This window comes from Cupressus sempervirens, chromosome 3 (genome assembly GCF_028749045.1).
Source record: "Cupressus sempervirens isolate cs-2001-9-10 chromosome 3, ASM2874904v1, whole genome shotgun sequence".
Classification (NCBI taxonomy): domain Eukaryota; kingdom Viridiplantae; phylum Streptophyta; class Pinopsida; order Cupressales; family Cupressaceae; genus Cupressus; species Cupressus sempervirens.
In genome coordinates, this window is record NC_143120.1 from 448657800 (window position 1) to 448678368 (window position 20569).

Consider the following 20569-nt stretch of genomic DNA (forward strand, 5'->3'; position numbering starts at 1 on the left):
TATTATAATCTGGTAGTGAGGTTTATCTTGTTACAGTTTAACTATTCTTAATCATTAGAGTTCCCTTTGTTTCTTGTTGCAATTGAGAGGATGCGTTGCACTAGAGTTGATGTCCTTAGAAGCCCTCATGAAGGAAGCAAGCTTGCTAAATTGCTTGCTTGTGGATGCTTGCTTGTGGATTCTTGCTGGCACTTTTTCCCTCATTGGGTTCTCCAAGGTAAAACAGACATTATATTTTTCATGTAACACTGCTTTCATTTGCTTTCTTATGTTTGACTGTTGCAAGTTGCTTAACACAAGTAGATAATGGATAATTTAAGCCTGTTCAAAAATCCAAAATTCAATATATGGTGTTAGAAACCAGCCATAGCACCATTGGAACTGTAAAGTTTCTGCAAATTCTGTACTAAATTATTCAGACTTGTATAATATCCTTGGATGCTGAAAATGAACTTCTTAATAATCTGAAGTATAGAGGAGTTGTCAACTTTTATTCTGAACTGAATGTTATTTATATCTGCAATAAATTCAAATGGGTATTATTGCTTGAGGGAGCATACTTGTTATTATTGTGTGTCCTCAAACTACAATAACACCCTCCTTTAATATCATGACCAAAGGGCATGTCCCTCAAAGGGACATTACTCTCCCTAAGTCGGCTCAAACCCTCCCAGAAATCGGCGACTAGCAAAGATGTTTAACAATAAACAATAACTAACATAATGTGTTAAGTTAATATTAATATTATTCTATCTCAGAAATCGCCGCCCATCACAAGAGGTGTAAGTTATATATTTAATGCCTTCAAATGGTATTATAGAGAAGGGAGACTAGGTGTGGTCTACACCCTCAAACCAGTAGATTATCACTGTTATAAACTTAACCCTCCCTCTTAACTTGATAATCATACTGAGAGATAACATATCTGGCATCATCAATTACGATGAATAAGCATAAATTGATACTCTATATCTGTTTGAATCTTCTTGAGAAAAGAGCATCACAAGAGACTGAGTCATATAACCATCTTGTGATATGACTCATCACTTATATTAGTGATGTCAATATTGCATATAATGCAATACATAGGGGATAAAATCCGAAGAATGATTAAATTCTTCATTTATCCAGGTTGTGACTCATAGTAACTGGGTAATCCTATATCACAACTTGATCTTAAGTTAAGATCTACCAGAAAACAGGATAAAGACTAAAGAATAAATTCTTTCTTTATCCAAGTTGTGATAAATAGGCATAGAAATGCTTATTTCACAAATGATCTTGAACTCGCCTAGATCTAACAGTAGTTATCTATTGTTCAATACATTATCTGAGAGATCGTCATCTCTCATAATGTCTTTCATACAAGTATTCATTATCTTAGAAATCGTCACCTCTTAAATAATGAATACAGATGGTGGAGCCCATAACAATCAATACCCTGACAAATAAAATTGCTTTATTAATAATTAAAGAATACAAATGGATTACAATTCAACCATACCAAGTCTTCTCCTAAAGTGTTCTATCTTCAGTCTAGTTAGAAGTTTGGTGAGTATGTCTGTTGTCTGATCTGCAGTGCAAATGTATTCTAATTTTACAGTATTCCTGTCTACCATATCTCTTACATAATGGTAAGGAATTCCAATATGCTTGGACCTGTCATGAAAAATTGGATTCACCGAAAGCTTGATGGAACTCTGATTATCACAATGAATAATCGTAGGATTCATAGCTTGCCCAAATAATCCCCACAAGTAACTTCCTTAGCTAAACTGCTTCTCAAGAGGCCATCGCTGCTGCAATGTATTTGGCTTCTGCGGAGCTTTGAGCTATTGAAGATTGTTTTCTACATATCCAAGATATCATTGCTAATCCTAAACTGAAACAGCATCCTGAAGTACTTTTTTTGTCTTTAACAGTTCCACCCCAATCTGAGTCGATGAATCCATAAAAATCTAAATCAACTTTCTCATATTTGAGCCCAAGATTAAGAGTGCCTTGTAAGTATCTCATAATGTGTTTGACTGCAACTAGGTGAATCTCCAGGCTCACATATAAAACTAACTTAAGGCATTAACAGCATAGCAAATATGAGGTCTTGTATTTACCAAGTACATAAGAGACCCAATCATCTGTCTGTAAAGAGTAGAATCTATGAAAGGTGATTCTGTTGCTACTTTTTTAAGTTTATGTAGATTAGTCTCCATTGGAGAAGACGTAGACTTACAATTCCACATTACAAATCTCTTCAAAATATCTAATGTGTACTTCCCTTGATTAAGTATAATGATGTTTGAATTCTGTCATACTTCCAGTCCTAGGAAGTAATGAAGGAGTCCTAAGTCTTTCATCTCAAATTCTCTAATTAGATCTTTCTTACATTGATCTATGAGATGATCATCACCTGTTATTATTAAATCATCAACATACAGTATCAGAATTACCATATCATCTTTATCCTTTTTATAATATAAATTTGGATCGGCTTCATTTTTGGAGAATCCTAAACCGGTGAGATACTTATCAATTCTTTAATACCAAGCCCTTGGAGCTTGCTTAAGCCCATAGAGAGCTTTCTTGAGCCTGCAAACAAAAACGTTAGGATCATGAGTTTCAAATCCTTCAAGCTGCTCCGAATATACTTCTTCGGTGATCTTTCCATTTAGGAATGTTGTTTTTACATCCATCTGATGTACTTTCCATCCCTTCGATGCTGCAATTTCTAGAACTGCTCTTATAGAGGTATATCTGGCAACAGGAGCAAAAGTTTCTTCATAATCAATACCTTTCTTCTAAGAGAATCCTCTACTTACAAATCTAGCTTTATACTTCTCAATGCTACAGTCAGCAGCAAGCTTTATTTTAAATATCCACTTGGAAGAAACAACAAATTTTCCTTTAGGTCTTGGAACAATTTTTCAAACATCATTCTTCATAATAGATTGTTATTCTTTTGTCATAGCTTCTTTCCGAGTTGTATGTTTAATAGCATCTGAAGGATTGGTTGGTTCAGTTTTGGACAGATCATTCATGTTTATTGTATAACTAGAAAATCTTTTGGGTCTTTTGCTTTCTCTTACTATTCCAAAAGGTGCAACAAAGTCTTGAGCTTCCTCGACTGTTTTAATGGCCCAAAGTGGTCCTTTCTTAGAATTTTGAGTTTCTCCAAGATTTATATTTTGAATTTCATCTTCAATTTCTTTTATGTTCTCCCTCTGAGACTCAAACTCAGTATTTCTTTCAAAACTAGGTAAAGGAGAAGGTTCTTCAGAACTTAGGGCTCTACTGAATGCTAGATCTTCTTCAAAAATTGCATCCTTACTAAGTTCGATGCTTTTTAGTCCAGGTATGAAAATCCTATATGCTTTAGATGTTTCACTATACCCTACAAAAATACCTTTCCTCCCGGAGGGTTCTAACTTGGTTCTCTTTTCTTTTGGAACATGGATATATACAGGGCACCCAAAAAATCCTAAGATGACTTATATTGAGTTTAACCTTAGTAAAAACTTCTCCAGAAGTTTTATCTCTAAGGTAGGAGTGAGGCTTTTGTTTTGAATATAGACAGCAGTACAAGAAGCTTCTACCCAAAGATAATATTCTAGATTTTGATCAAATATCATAGCTCTAGCAGCTTCTATAATTGTTCTATTCTTTCTTTCTGCTACCCCATTTTGTCCTAGATTATAAGGAACAATGTACTCCCTCTTAATTCATGTTTCTTTACAAAACTTTTGAAACAAATCTGAGGTATATTCCCCTCCATTATCAGTTCTAAGAGTTTTAATTTTATGTCCTGATAAGTTTTCAATTAATGTTTTGAATTCTTTAAATCTTTTTAGGATTTCTTCTAATTCTTTACATTTTAAGAAGTAAATCCATGTTTTCCTAGAGAAGTCACCTATGAACAAAATATAGTACCAGAATCCTCCAAGAGAAGGAACAGACATAGGTCCACATAAATCTTAATGAATTAATTCCAAAACATTATTTGTTTTTCTAGTGCTATCATGAAATGGACTTTTGGTGTTCTTACCCAGAGCACACCCTTTGCATATGTTTGAGTGGTCTTTATTTAGTTTAGGTAAACCAACAACCATCTTCTCCATAGTTGATAAGGTTTTGAAATTTAGATGTCCTAATCTTCTGTGCCATCTGCAACTTCATGAATTAAGGCTTGAATAGGTCAACTAGATTCTGAATTTAATTCATACAAATATCCTTTTCTCTGACCAATCAACTTCGCTTTCTTGATTGAGGAGTTCTTTGCCCAAGTTATTACTTTACCGTCCATGAATATAACATTATGCCCATCATCTTCAAGTGTTGTAACCGAGATTAGATTTCTTTTTATTCCTAGTACGTAGAGTACTCCTTTGAGGAGAATAGAATTTCTTGATTTTAGTTTCAAGGTGCAATTTCCAATTCCTTCGACGGAATGTGCTGAATTATCACCAATGATGACTTCAACATTAACATTTTCTAATATAGAGTCTAGTGCTTCTTTGTATCCTGTTATATGTCTAGAAGATCCACTATCAATTACCCATGCTTTACTTGATATTTCATTTGATAGTGATGAATACAGTACACGATTCTCTGGGTCATAGTTATCTTCTTCCCTTGTAACATTTGTACAGTTCACCTATTGCTTAGAATTTTTAGGACAATTAGATCTGTAGTGTCCAAACTTTTCACATCTGAAACACTTTATTTTGGATAGATCTTTCTCGGGTTTCTCATTCTTTTGATTTCCCTTTTTCTTCTTGAAATGCTTTTTCTTGCCCTTATAGTTGTTTGTATTAAGAACATGAAGTTTTTCATCTTCTGTTTTTTGTTTCCCTTCTTTCTTTAATTTTCTAGATTCTTCTTGAAAACAATCTCCTTTAAGTCTATTGAAGTCAAGAAGTTTATATCTGGCACTTATTCCTTGTGCAAAAGTTTCCCATGAATCTGGTAATCCATCTATAGCCATCAGTGTTAGTTCTATGTCACTAATGATGGTTCCTATACTTGAAGGTTCATCTCTTATGCTGGCAACCCTTAGGAAGTAAGAATTCACTCTCCTTTATTTGTATGTGATTTAGTTGCCTTTTCAGTGCGAGAACTCTAGTTGCATTGTTGACCTCATAAACATTTCGTAATGCATTCATCATCTCAAATGTTATATGATGTTTTGTTAGCATAGGTACAATATCATTCTTTACTCCATCTATTATGATCTGAATGGCTTTTCTATTTCCTTTACTCTAGATATATTTATGAGGTTCAATTGGACGTTGTTTGGATGTTGAATCAACAAATTGTTTTACATCATTTTCTTCAAGAATCATCATGATTCTGAATTTCCAAGCATCAAAGTGTTCTTTCCCATCAAACCTGTCCTCAGGTCTGATTGTGTATGCCATTGAAGATAGGAGATAGATGCTAGATATTTATAAGGTCTGATTACTTAAGTTTGCAAAGCCAAGGTTCGACTACCAGAGCTCTGATACCATGTAAAGTTTCTGCAAATTCTATACTAAATTATTCGGACTTGTATGATATCCTTGGATGCTGAAAATGAACTTCTTAATAATCTGAAGTATGGAGGAGTTGTCAACTTTTATTCTGAACTGAATGTTATTTATATCTGCAATTAATTCAAATGGGTATTATTGCTTGAGGGAGCAGACTTGTTATTATTGTATGTCCTCAAACTACAATAACACCCTCCTTTAATATCATGACCAAAGTAACAAGAATCGAAATCGGATCGAAATCGGCAAGGCCGAATCAAATCGTGAATCGGCCATGAATCGGAATCGAATCAGCCATGAATCGGAAAATTTTAAAAACCCTTGAAATTTAGTGAGTAACTTATTTCATAAACCCTTTATCGCTGATTCGATTCACCGATTCACAAAAAATCGTTTGGCTTGAATCGAATCGCCGAATCGCGTGAATCGCATGAATCGCCGTGATTCTTGGAACTATGATCATGACCAAAGGGCATGTCCCTCAAAGGGACATGGCCCTCCCTAAGTCGGCTCAAACCCCTCTCCTAGAAATCGGCAACTAGCAAAGATGTTTAACAATAAACAATAACTAACACAATGTGTTAATATTAATATTAATCTATCTCAGAGATCGCCGCCCATCACAAGAGTTGTAAGTTATATATTTAATTCCTTCAAATGATATTAGAGAGGAGGAAGACTAGGTGCAATCTGCACTCTCAGACCAGTAGATTATCACTGTTATAAACTTAACAGGAACATTGTAAGTTTCAGCCTTAAATGTTGTTCAAACAAGCAAAGAGCTTGTAAGCAACAAAGTGTTGAATATGAGATTTGTGTTGTTAATTGTACAATACAATATTCACATCAATTATGGATGATCAACAGATAGGAAAAAAAGGTAACAGGAATTCAACTGGCTACTGCCTCAAAATGATATAAAAATCAACTTTGATATAGCGTCTAAAGGCAACCAAAGAGAAGCAAGGGCAGCTTTTATTTTCTATAACGGAGATAGCTTATAAACATGGAAAGCTCTAAGCATTTGGGGAAAAAAACCAATATAAACTGTCTTAGCAGATTTAGAAGTGGCATATGAACAAGAAGTCAGAATAATTGAGATGTTGGAGACTCAAAAATGCTGGTCCAAGCAGTACAAAATGAATATTACCATAACTGGCAACTACGAGGGATACTAGAAGAGATGTTGAGGCATATAGAAAAACTGACCAGATATCAATTAGATGTTGCCATAGTTCGTTGACTAACTACTGATCAAGGAATGCTTCAAAATGATTATATATCCATAGAAATCAATAATGTAAATGATTCTGAGAATTTACAACATATGTTGAATCTCAATAAGCCCATGAAGGGCTATGAAGACTAAAGATCAGCATGTTTTGTTTTAATTAAAAGGAGGCTAGGAAATATAATGGCATAGAGTTTGCAAAATTCCCTAAACATGTTATTGTTGAAGATTGTAACTGTGATAGAGATCTTTATCTCTGATTTTGCTGTATGTTGAAAATGAGATAATACCTACATATTTAAGATATATATTTGAGATAATATTATATGAAGAGACGTGTTATGTGTCATGCAAAGAGGCATGTGTTTGAAAATATGAAAAGGCTTGTTTTTAGAAATTGAAGAGCCCTCCAATTATGAGATGAAGAGTCTCTTGATTCTTATATACATTGTATTCAGTGGAAAGCATTGTATTTGAACATTTTCATTATTAATAAAAGCAATCTTTTTGTGGTGTGGTTGGGTTTTGTAAGGAAACTCAGGTGCGGAAATAGCTTCCTACACTAATCTCTTAAGAGAAATATGGTGCAAATCCTATTAAAATCTTTTACACTTACAGATTTAATATCATGTAAACAACAATATTTCAGCCAAGCAAGCATAAAGAAAATAGACAAAGAAAGAAACACATAACACAAAAATTTGCCGGTGGGGAAAAACCTTTCGGTAAAACAACCCCACCCCTCCAGAACCTGCACAATGTATTATCTTCAACACAAGGTTACAATACAGTTGCAATGCAAGTTCAATAGTGACAACAGAAGACTCCAGTAGCAACTCACAATACCAACAATACACTTTTTCGCATCCACCTCTTCGCAACCCTAAAAATGCTTATAGCATGCGCTTCACTTTTAGGGCTACTCCCAAAGGTAACCGTATTAGAGTTTTACCATTCTCCGAGAAAATAGGAACCCCAAAAAAAATTTCGCCCCACTATTGGGGTAGAGTGTACAGTACTCAAATTTATCAGTTGCCACATGTCTTCACCTATCATTGAATCTTCCTAACATAGCTCTTACATGTCATAGGAATCCGTCATAACCGTTTTAGCAATGATCTCCTTATACACAATTCAAGATGCCGACACATCAACATTATTTGCAAGAAATACATTTTACAAAACAAATAATAAGAATAGAAATTATCCAAGGTTGAGACACCTTATTCCTAACAGGTTTTTCCATTCAAGTGGAAGGGTTTTCCCAAGATAATCTCTTGTGTCATTTGTACCTATCTTGTTATCGTTTTTATTGTTGTTTATCATTTATTTCTGGGCAAAACATTAACATGGTATCAAAGCCAAGTTGGATATCAACAATAAAAGAGTCTATATACCTAGTTCAGATTGGTTCGAGTATTTTGATTACAATTGGTATGGGATCTTCTGTATTTTTTTATGTTGTTATTATTGAAAGGCTTGACAGATGAGTTTTTGGCTCCCTAAGGAACTTTTGTCCAGAAGGACAAAGCATATTTCATACCCCAAGTCACGGGTTGAAATTGATCACCCTCCAAGCTCTTGTTTTTTAATTGTGCAAAACTTCAAACATTTTACAATTGAGCATGTTCTTCCAAATATTCACGAGCAGCCATGCAAACGCCTCTGAGACCTAACTCATTCGAACAGATTGAAATTCCTCTGCTCTCTCAGAAAAAACTCCACCTAGGTCAGGAAGAACTGGAAACTGAAAGAATGGTTTGATTCAAGAGTCATGTGTTGATTGATCACATGGTTTTAACTTTTGAAATGCTTCTCTTTTTCCTGATGATGACAAATATCTGAAGTTTGTGGAGCACAGGCATATGCAAGAACATGAGCACGAGACCAAGCAGGAACATGAAGAAGTTGCATGGATAGAGATTTCAAGCTTCAGTTCACGGCTCTCTTTATTCTAGCCAGGCTAATGTTTTCATCTGTTCTTTGCAACTGACGACAATTGGATTCTTATATGTGTTTTTGATTGACAGATGAAAGTGATATATTCTTTTCGAAAAGAAAATAGTCCTTCACCATATAGATGCCAGCTTGTTTTTCTGTAGATGTATTTTTTCTTTACTCATCAGGTCTATTCAGAGAATTCAAGTTTTTCAATACTGGACATGTTATTGGAAGGAACATCTACAGCATAGCTATGGTTAACATAGGTTTTTCTTCATGCATATACATTTTCACATTCATGGGAAGCGCATATATTTTCAAGAGTGTGTATATTATACTACGCATGCATTATCGAGAATTGTTTCTTGTTTCTTGGCAGAAGCATACATATCATCATCGATTGTTAAAAGCAAAGGATTTTCTTTTCTTTCTGATGAAAACAAACTATTATCGTGAGTGTGTATGAGAGAGATATCTGTGAAAAATGAAGAAAACTATCAGATTGGGGCCACAATCTTTACCACATTAGCTGGAACAGTATCAGATTGGATTGGACAATGGACCTTGTTGATCGTATCATTTGTGTTGTACAGTGCAAGTGCACTAGCGATGTATTCGTCTCCAAATGTATATGTATTACTTTTGCCCTGGCTCTTGGATGGCTTTGGAATTGGATTGGCCCTTAGCCTTGTGCCCACTTATATATCGAAGATTGTGCCTTCAAATACACGTGGAAAGCTGAATACTCTTCCGCAAATGTCTAGTTCCAGGGGAATGTTCTTGTCATATTATATAGTTTTTGGAACGTCGTTAATGGAGAGCCCAAATTGGAGATTAATGTTAGCTGTCTTATTCATTCCATCCATAGCATATGTGGTTTTAACCATTTTTAACCTGCCTGAGTCTCTAAGATGACTTGTTAGCAAAGAGAAAATGTGAGAGGCAAAGCAAGTGTTACAGGAACGAGAGGAATTTTAGAGCAGATCCTAAATAATAAAGTAATAAAACTAAGAATTGTTGTCGCAAAGCAAAATGGAGTTGAGATGGATTGAGGTGACTGTGTTAGTGTCACATGTTTGCGTAGCGGAATCTCTTAATGGACTCTCATCCAATTTGCTTTAATTATCTGCCTCCAATTTTAAGTCCAAGGTATTGAGTTCAAAAAAAATTGTGTTGCTAGAGTTTTATGCTCCGGGATGCGGGCACTACAATGTACTGGCTCTCATCTGAGAAAAGACAACCAGTGTTTGGAAGGGATTTGTTTCAGTTGTTGCTCTTGGTGTCAATTCCCATCAGTTTCTTGAGCAGGTTGGCGATCAGATTGGAGTTATATCTCTGCAATATATGCAATCCGATCGCGTCAACACACCACTAGGGCAACCAGTCTATTTTGCTCACAATAGGGGCATTTGGTATCTCTTGCAACAATCATAGGGGCTTTGGTTGCACCCATGTGATCTCTAGGACAAATTAATTGGAAGATAATGGAGGCTTGCTCTCAGCTTCACGAATTGAAAGCCTCAATCAGACTGATAAATGCAGATCTGTTGGGCAGATCCAAGAATTAAATTGGAGTCATAGAGATTTGCTTTCTCTCCATCAGAAAATGAAGCTTATTTCATATGTTAATCGAGCACTGTCTACGTGAAAGAGATAAGTATTTTATGACCATATAACTAGAAATATTGTTTACATTTTGTTGTTCCCAAAAACACAGATTGGAAATCCAAGAGCTTTGTCAGTTCTCCAATAGGATTATCAAATCAGTTTTGGCCAAAGAACGGGAATAATCTCAATTCTTCTGCACTTTAAGCTTCGCTAGACCTAGGAGGGTAAACCTTCACTCCAAACCTGATCACCTAGTTCAAAGCTTTTCTATAGCGAATTTAGACTTTGTGATTCAGTTGGCAAAATCCTCAAACTTGATCAAATAACGTATTATGAGTGTTTGAAATGATTGAATGTTTAGTCTAATGTTTATCAATAATTAATTTGGTGCTTGCAAGAAGGAAATATATAGATCACAGACTTCAATTATAAACTTAATAGTTGTACTTCAATGATTTCAAAAGACCAATGCCTTTTCTTATCCAGGCAACAAAGTCAACCATAATGAAGACTATTACATACAACTTTATGAGACTATTTGTTTAAAATATCATCAATTACTCCTGAGCTCTGCAACAGACAAATCTTATTTGCAATTCAATGTTACTCCAAAAGGATCTTATCTTCTTCTACGGAAGTCCAATTAGACAGAGACAAGGAAACACCTATATGTGGAAAAGTCCAATTCAAAAAACCTTGTCAAAATAATCCAATAATCTTCTTGCTGATCATAAAGGACGAGTCTTAATCATAATTTTAATCTCTCTGCCTTTAATAAACAAAAATAAAGATCTTTCATTTATCATTAAAATAATATAATGAATTCATAATAGAGATTATTCTTCATAATTCATATTCCTCCCTGCAAGTCTACATCTCTCTTCTAATATTTCTCCATGGGTCTTCTCATTATTGCAAATAAATGATTCACATTTATATCCTTCTTTTAACGTGGAGAGACACATCTTTTGTCAAATGACACATTCTTTCCTTCTGAAGAAATAATTGTACCTTTTGATTATAAATACTTAACAAACAAAGTCTTATATTAGCATAAAACAACATCCAAGGGAATAATCACATACTCCCAGTCAAACATAATTTGGATCTTTGAATGACGTGGCAATTTTTCTGTAGACTTGTCTTCAAACTTGTGTCTGCAGGTTTGAAATTCAACGCCATCAAATTTGTCCTACACGGCATGTTTTTATGCTATTTGTCTTTTATCGGGCCTGGTCTTACATTCTGTTCTCAGCATACTCTTTGCCGCTGCCTGGGTCCACCGTCAATGCCTTGTATTTGTTGTTAGTAATTTGGTTTCTGAATAATTGATAAATTCCACCGGGATTTATCATCGCTGCATAGTATTCACTACCCAAATTCCTGTCATCATATTATTATCGGCACTTGAAAACTATTATCGCTGGAGAACTCCATCATTTCCTGATTATGTAAATCTCCATTCTTTGATGAATAATCTCACATCTGACCCTGGGAAATTGCCTTGGATACTTTGTTTCCACCATCGGTATGATTCATGTTGTGATGGTTATATGCCTCTCAATACACACACCTTTCAGCTTTACTGCATACATAATCTTTGACTTCTTTGTTCTTTTATAGTTCCTAACCTTTAGATGATGCATTAGTTCTTGGTAAAATTGCTGCTACTGATTTCTTGGTAATAAGTGATCAGCATTGGAACATTTTCATTCCTCAACTGTGCTTGCTTTGTATAGTATCACGTGTAGTAGTTCACACATATGTATTTGTAGCTTTGTTTGTCTTCACTAAACAGTTAATAATATCTCTGTTCATATCGTCATAGGTTTTATAGTCCATAACACATACTATTACTTCTGTTGATACAGAAAACATGAAAGCAATGTTGTGCGCAGTCTTCTGCAAACTCTCATACTATTACAATTCTTGTCTGGAGTAGGTTGGTTGATATCTGCTCAACCTTATTACAAGAACTTCATGATGATGCCAACCGTATATGTAATATCACTCAATATCTGGTCTTCTTTTCTCTTCATTGGTTGTCTTTTCTTCCCTGTTTGGAAACAAACATTGCTATGTTAAATAAATCTCTGCTTTTAAAGGTAACCATTGCCTTGGATAGTTTTCCTTGAATTGGTTTGCTTTTCCATGTATAATACTGATATAAAAAGGCTCAGATTTTGTGACAATTGTTTCATAGTGGTTTATAATCTTTCTTCACATAGACGATATCACAGGATATGACAATTGATCAACGTAATGTTAAACTTATTTTCATCTCTGATATGACATTATTTATACTGATAACAATTAAATGAAACATTCTTGATCATATAAATTTTCCAACCATTTCCGGAATGCCTTTAACATTAATGATAATATTTCACCAGGTTTCCAACATTATTTCTCAAATGGAGGCCCTAATTTGCAAAACTAGGCAAATTAGGGCTCCATCACATTTTAGCACTGATCTCTATATATCTTCTTATCAAAAGTTGATTTTATTAATCTCACTTGGTTGCAGGATGCAACAGGAAGCAATGAGATGAGGTGAGATTATGAACATGAGGACTTGCAGCAATGTGACTGAGTTGATTGAATGAATTTTCAGTGTCAGAGGGATGTTACATGACAAAGGGAGATGTTTTCAGCTTCAGAGGGAGTTTGCATCATCTATCCTAATGTGATGATCAAAATTGTCCCTGTTGAGAGGGAGTCCTTAAGGAATCTCAGCCATTCTTATACATGTTGTTAATGCATTCTTCTCTGGGAAATATCTGAGGTAAAAGTCCTCATTGCACCCTCTGTGAGTAGGCATGATGGAAATGCATTGTTCTTTAGGAGAACTTTGAGGTGAGAGCCCTCATTCCACCCTTTGTGAGTAGGCATGGTGGACATGCATTCTTCTCTGAGAGAAGTCTGAGGTGAAAGCCTTTGTTCCACCCTTTGCGAGTAGGTATGGTGGACCACCCTCTGCGAGTAGGCACTGTGGAAGTCATGTGTGTGGTTAGATGACTTTAATTTTATGTGCTTATGAAATAACTATGGTGAATTATGTTATGTTGAGATAACATGTTCTATGTGATGTGAATTTATCATTGACATCTTTGGTTGCAACTAATTGTGCCTGCTAGACTAAAGATCTTTCTCTTGCTAAGAGAGAGTGTTGAAGAATGTAGCTGCGATAGAGATCTTTATCTCTGAGTTTGCTATATGTTGAAAATGAGATAATACCTATATATTGTGTTTACATCTGGAGAAGATATTTAAGATATTTATTTGAGATAATATTATATGAAGAGACATGTGTCATGCGTTATTATGATAATAGACAACTTCTATTATTAGTTAATGGTTATCTATTTGTAATCTATTGTAAATATTAGAAAGTTTCTAATATTTAGCGAGGCAGTAGATAATTGTTTGTTTTCTATCAGCTTGAATAAAAAGTTTCTATTCTTTATGATCGTTTCCTAGGGAAACATTGTTTCATTCTTTTGTATATATTGACCTCCTGGTCTTTGTTAATAACAAGCAAGCGTTTTACCAATTACTTTGTAATATGGTATCAAAGCCAATAATTCAAATTTTTTTGAAAATTTTATATTTTCTTTCAAAGTTATTGGTTATAATTTTTCGAAATTATTTTTAAGATTTTCTAGACAGTCTGTCTAGGGTTTTCGTTTTTGAGAAATTCGTCTGTACGAACCTGCTTCCTTATACCTAGTTTTAGTTAGGGTTTTTGATGCTATCTCTACAAAATTAGAAATTTTTTTCTGGCTCGCGACTGGAAAATCTTCTACACCTCAAAATTTCTTTGTAACTGGAAAATCGCGACTTCATGGTCTACGAATTCGCATTTCTCTAATCACTTTCTCTACAAATCATGGGAATCCATTAAAAACTTGCTAGAGGGGCTTTGTTTGACTAGAAATCGTGGCATCCTTCTCCCACGCATTCAGAGAAGCGCCTTTTTTTTACTGAGTTCTAGTTATTCGCAACGGGTGTATAGTGTGGTTTTTGGAGCTGAAAAAAACATCTAGACAACACCAATATTTTCATCCAACTCTTGCTACGACCTTAGATCTTTGCAAACCGCTGTTTTTTGGTCCAACTCTGCAATTTTTTTGCCTAAATTTGCCATTGTTGGTCGGCTAGGGTTTTTTTTTCAAATACCCAAATTTTTGGGCTTGAAATTTTTTCTGATTACAAATTGTTGATGGATTTTTTGAGAGCTCAACTAGGTTTCATCAGATTTTTCTGGGTGCCTCAATTTTTGAGCCAACAAATCCAAAAATCAACAACATACTCTTTCTAGGTATTTCAAGCTCTCTTCTGGGTACCCCTTCAATTTTTTTGGGTCTTATATTTTTTTGCCTCAAAGTACGTGCCTTCACAGATGTTCACGCTTTTACATTGAAAAACGTGCTATGGCATCTCTGACTAATATTTTGCTCAGAAGCAATTCAAAATTCACTGGTCAAAATATGGCACTTGGAAGGCAGCAAATAATTGCAATTCTTGAATATGGGAATATTGATAAGATTGTTTTGGGTGTTAGACAACGTCCGATTGCCCCTGGACTGAATAATCAAGAGGCGGTGAAGCTTCTCAAATTATCCATAGCTAATGATCAACTCTCTCAAAGTCCATCCGGCAAGACAGCTGTTGAGATATAGGCACGTCTCAAAAATCTTCTTGAGACATCTGACAAAAGCAGAGCCTTCTTTCTCAAGAACACTATATTTTCTATTATCATGGATGAGTGAACATCACTCCAAGCTCACCTGAATAGGATTCAAGAAATCCGTGATCAATTGCTTGCCATTGGTTGCAAGATGGAGGAAGAGGACATTGTGGTCATAACTCTCAGGAGTTTACCCAAGTTTGGCATCTTTGATTTAGGGAATCAAACAGAGTTTATGCAAGTCTTTTGATATGACTAACAACCTTGGGCTCAAGCATTATTGCCTAAGTGTTGAGATTTGGCAATAGTCTTCTGGTATATTCATCCCTCAATCCAAAAATGTCAAGGCTCTGTTAGACAAATTTTGTATGTAGGATTGCAGGCCTGCATCTATAGCCATGGAGAAAGGTCTCAAGTTATTAGCCAAGTCTGATTCTCCTCCTGTTGATGATACCATAGTGAGAAAACTCGAATTCGGCAACAACTCACTATGCCCCCAAAAGTTTATTCGGGAAAAAATCGGCCAATTTTTTTTTAAAACTCGGGAACCTAAAAAGCTGCTAAAATTTAATTTAAAATACATTTTTGTTCACAAAATTCAATGAGAAGATGCATGTAATGAGTTAATTAAAGAGAACACAAAAAAATAAGCAGATTTTATATATATATATATATATATATATATATATATATATATATATATATATATATATATATATATATATATATAAATGCATAGTGGGTACAAAATCTCATTCTCATGCAGAATGTTGATGGTGGGAAGCAAAATAGTAAATAGTTTCTGTCAAAGTTTCAAACTAGAAGTAAATACATCAATACAGTCACATCTTCCTAAACACACAAGTGAAAACTGGTGTTGCAAAAATCAATTTAATTTTTGCCTATATCGCTGTTGGAAATGCACGGATGAGTTTTAATTAGAAAATCGCAAGTTTTACCTGCAAGTTTTTGGGTGCAGCCAAGCTTTTAAATTGGCGATTAGTTTTGCCAAAAACTCGTCGAGCTATAAAACTCGGCAATTTTTTGCTAATCGCAGATTAATCTACAAGTGTGCCAACTACAGATGATACTAAATATAGGCAACTAGTAGGCAGCCTCATCTACCTCTCTGCTACTAGCTCTGATATCAACTTCGCAGTCAGCTACATCTCACACTTTATGACAACTCCCAAGGCTAATCATGGATGGCAGCAAAGCGTTGTGCTTTGTTGTGAAGGGCACTACAAATTATGGACTTCTTTACTCTCGGAATTCTAATCCTAGACTCAGTGGGTTTACAGATTCAAATTGGGCAGGCTCTGTTGACGATAAAAAGTCAACTTCTGGATATGTGTTCAATTTGGGATCCAGTGCCGTCACATGGACCAATAAGAAACAACAGGAATTTTTTCGCTCCTCCATAGAGGCTGAACACAAAGGGACTATTATGGCAAGATGTGAAGTCTCGGATGCTTGGGGATATGCAAATGTCACCAACAGGACCGACCACTTTGTTTGTTGATAACGAAGGCATTATCAAATTAGCACAAAATCCAGTCTTCTATGAATGAACCAAGCACGTGATATTCACCGTCACTACATACAACAGCTTGTTGAAGATAGGACAATAGACTTGTAGTATGTTCCTACCACGGATTAGACTGCAGACGTTCTCACCAAGCCTCTTGGTCCTGATAAGTTTGTCTAATTCAGAGGATAGCTTGGTGTTGTGGATAGATTAACCATTAACGGAGGGTATTAGGATAATAAATAGCTTCTATTATTAGTTAAATGGGTATCTATTTGTAATCTATTGTAAATATTAGAATGTTTATAATATTTAGTTAGGTTGTAGATAATTGTTTGTTTTCTATCAGCCAGAATAGAAAGTTTCTATTCTTTACGATCATTTCCTAAGGAAACATCATTTCATTCTTTTGTATATATTGAACTCTCAGTCTCTGTTAATGACAAGCAAGTATTTTACCAATTACTTTGTAATATGTGTCACGCGAAGAGACGTGCGTTTGGAAATAAAAAAAGACTTGTTTTTAGAAATTGAAGAGACCTCTGGGTGTGAGATGAAGAGCCTCCTAATTCTTTATATATATATATATTGTATTAAGTGGAAAGCATTGTACTTGGACATTTTCATTATCACTTTCACTTGAACATTTTCATTATTAATAGAAGCAATATTTTTGTGGTGTGGTTGGGTTTTTCCCTTCAAGTGGAAGGGTTTTCCTAGGATAATCTCTTGCATCGTTTGTACCTATCTTTTATCGGTTTTATTGGTGTTTATCATTTATTTTTGGGCAAAATGTTAACAGTTATGGCAATTATTTAATGTATTTTCATATCCATTTTAACAGTCACTACTTGTCGACAACAAGATGCGCATTAAATGGATGGTGGTGCTATATACTTTGATTGGCATATGGTGGATCTATAGCTTGCCTATAGCTATAGTAGTGCGTTTGAGGATAGGCATTTTAGTCATCCATGATGTGGTGGTTGGGCAAGGTATTACTAGAGATTCGCTCAGGTATGGACATGTTACAAATTATAGGCTTAATATAGTTAGTAGTTGCTCCACTGCTACGATTGCTTAAGGTCATGAAGGTTGTTCTCAATCCATATGTAACTAATTAAAATGGTATTGTAAGGTCTGGGGGTTCCATAACAGCAAACTTTCAAACAAAGTTGAAAGAGGCTGTGGAAAACCATGTTATTAGGGCTTGTTTGGAGGAATTCTTTATAAATGCAAAACAAGATGATGAGGAGATAATGCTATCTCATTATAGGTGTGTGTAACAAGTGTTCAAGCATGAGGAGGCATGAGGTGGTCGATACACAACTTCTACGGTAAGTTGTTACTTAGAAAGTTAATTACTATGGATACGTGTTGCTGGATATATCCTAGTTGATGAATCTCTAGTATGCAATGCCTTGTTTTCATAGTTTGTAACTTCTTATACGAAGGAAGACAAACCCATAGAGCCCTCAAATTCTATCTTAGAAAATTATGTATCATGAACAATCATCTTCAACGATGAAGGTGACAAATAGGATAACTAATTGTGAAAAGGTAAAATACTAGGAATGTAGACAAAAATGAGGATGAAGACAACGATGAAGATATTGAAGCAGTTTTGATGGTGAGTTTGAAAACGAGTGGAATCTAACATTTGATGAAGTGGAGGAAGAAAAATTGGTCGTCATTTGGCTAGAGGCCATGCAGCGCTCTATCCTTGTGGCCCAATAAGGTTGTGTCTACTAGTGTTTCGATTCAAGGGAAGAGGAAGGGATCTAATTTCTCACCAGCTGGGAAGTATCTTGCCGCACTTGGCTCCTATAGTTCACAAGAGGGTTTGCATCAAGGATTTTTCCCTACATTTGAAGTTATTATAACAATTGAGGATCTTGTGCCAGATTTGGTAGCGAAGGCCTTTCCTACTCCACTAGAGAACGCCATTCCTATTATTCCCTCACGTTTGTGTGGTTCTAAGCTTAAAATGACTGTTGTTCATGGTTTCAATGCCCCTAGTGGTCAAAGGGTTGCAGTGTCAAGTACTGAAGCTTCTCAGCACTTGGTTTCTACAAAGGAGGGTTATGACAAATCTAAGGCACTGCCTAAGGAGGATGTTTTTAGTTCTTATGTTGGGAAACCTCAATAAGTCTTGGGTTGAAGCCATTGTTGGAAACCAGTTTTCTTCTTTGCCATTGTCCCCAATGCTGATTGGGGGGGCACTGGACTTTACTTGTAAGATCTAGAACTCAGTCATCTATATGGCTGCCTGTACGCTTGACATCTCTCTCATGGGGAAGTTTTATGAGCTAAGACCAAGCGTCAATGCTTTTAGGAAATGAGCCAAAAGAAAGTGGACGCAGCATGGCCTTTTTGAGATTGTGGCTATGGCGAAGGGCTTCATTTTTACCTCTTTCACTACCATGGAGACTACGTTGGAACTCTATTTTAGCAGCCCATGGTTTATGGAAAAGTTTGGACATTTTCTCAAGCCTGAGAAGGAAAGAATCAACAATATTACTATTTGGGTGAAGCGTTTGAGCTTGCCACTTGAATACTAGGAGGGTGAGGTCTTGAAAGGACACATGAGCATACAAATGCAAGCTCGTTAATACAGAGGAAGTAGTAAACATAGAGGTTGGAAATACATGCATAACTCCTGCTTTCACCGACATTAAATAAAGATTTTACTCCTCTTACTTGAATATTCGTACTAAATAATATTGCTATTTGGATACGCTCGTATTTATGTGAGTAGAGAAACTGTAGCCATCGTAAGATTTTACATTGTCGTCTTCATTTCATTAACTTCATATCGTCTTTCATTTTTATTTCTTTTTTCGTGTTGGTTATCGTTCAAAGTTTAATTGATGATTTTTGGCATAATTTTTTTTATGAAAATTTACAACAAAGCATCCGAAATTTTGAGAACCAAACATATGGAGCCTAGAAATAGGTTCCGTACCTATCCTGCCAATGTACGCTGTCTCCATCAACTGTGCCATTGGTTCTAGTGCCTGTGTCAAGATTGCTGGCACAGCAAGAAAAATCAACTCTCTTCCAAAATCATTTTCCTGCACTTGGCTGCTGGAGGAGTCGCTGATAAGGGGGAAATATATGAGCTTATTGCGGAATAAAACCTACAAAATGACATGGAAAGAAACTACTTTTTCCCGGCAAGAATTATGCTTTACCCTGCTGAACACATAGCTATAAACATCAAAACATCTGAGTACCTAAAAGCGTTGACAGGGGTATATAGAGGGTTGTCCGTTTGCTTGGTATATCGCTTGCTAGAAAATGTTGATGGGTTTAAGTCAGGCTCTGGAAATGAATATCTCGTGGCGTTACATATCAAAGCTGAGTTTCTTTTCCTCTGTACTTTCAAGGTATCGCAGCAGTTAACATAATCTCTCTTACTCGTGTACAAACTAGTGCTCTGATGTAATTTTGAATAGGGGACAGGAACAAGAGCTTTGAGCTTCAACATCTTTTGGCGTGGCTGATGAATTGACCGCAAGGTTAAACATTCGCGCGATGTTGCACGCGTGCAGATAAAATTATGGCTCATTTTCCTTCACCCTCTATGCTTTTGTACAGATCAAAGACAAAAAGTTCATCTCATGGCGGAGACGAAGGTTAACCTTCGCAGTCTCCACAGAAACCTAAAAAACTACACCCAGACAAAATCAATCAAACGTTGATACCGAGAATGTCCAAAGGGTTTTTGTTCTGGAAATCCGACAGTCCGCTTCCCTTAGGATAAAAATATTTAAATAAGAGTTCAAACATCTAGGAAATAGATTTGTAAACGGACTCTTTATGTTGACTAAATTCCAAAAAACTCAAAAACATAAATAGATTTTCATAAATTGTTCATATTTGTCAGCGGGAGGAATTTGATGGTCATATTGGCCTTTTTTCCACTTTGAGTCGTGGATGACGGCATGAAAATTTGTTGGAGTGACTGATAGTAAATTTTTATAAATTTTTATAAAACCTCAATATGATATTTAATTTTATTAATAAACTGCAAAATATAAGCTTAG

At 35.5% G+C, this 20569-nt stretch overlaps 1 protein-coding gene across 1 annotated transcript in view; it reads right to left on the bottom strand.

The window, feature by feature from the left end:
* The window catches only part of LOC149567004 (protein DETOXIFICATION 44, chloroplastic-like), a 188829-nt gene extending 168515 nt beyond the window's left edge, over window positions 1-20314 (bottom strand). The window contains exons 1-2 of the mRNA XM_089820210.1: window positions 19757-20314; window positions 19486-19619 (exon numbers count right to left, since the gene is read on the bottom strand). Coding sequence (XP_089676336.1) covers window positions 19486-19619; window positions 19757-20091 — 469 coding nt within the window. The 5' untranslated portion in view covers window positions 20092-20314. The remainder of the gene's footprint in view (window positions 1-19485; window positions 19620-19756) is intronic.
* Between the last annotated feature and the right edge of the window lie 255 nt (window positions 20315-20569).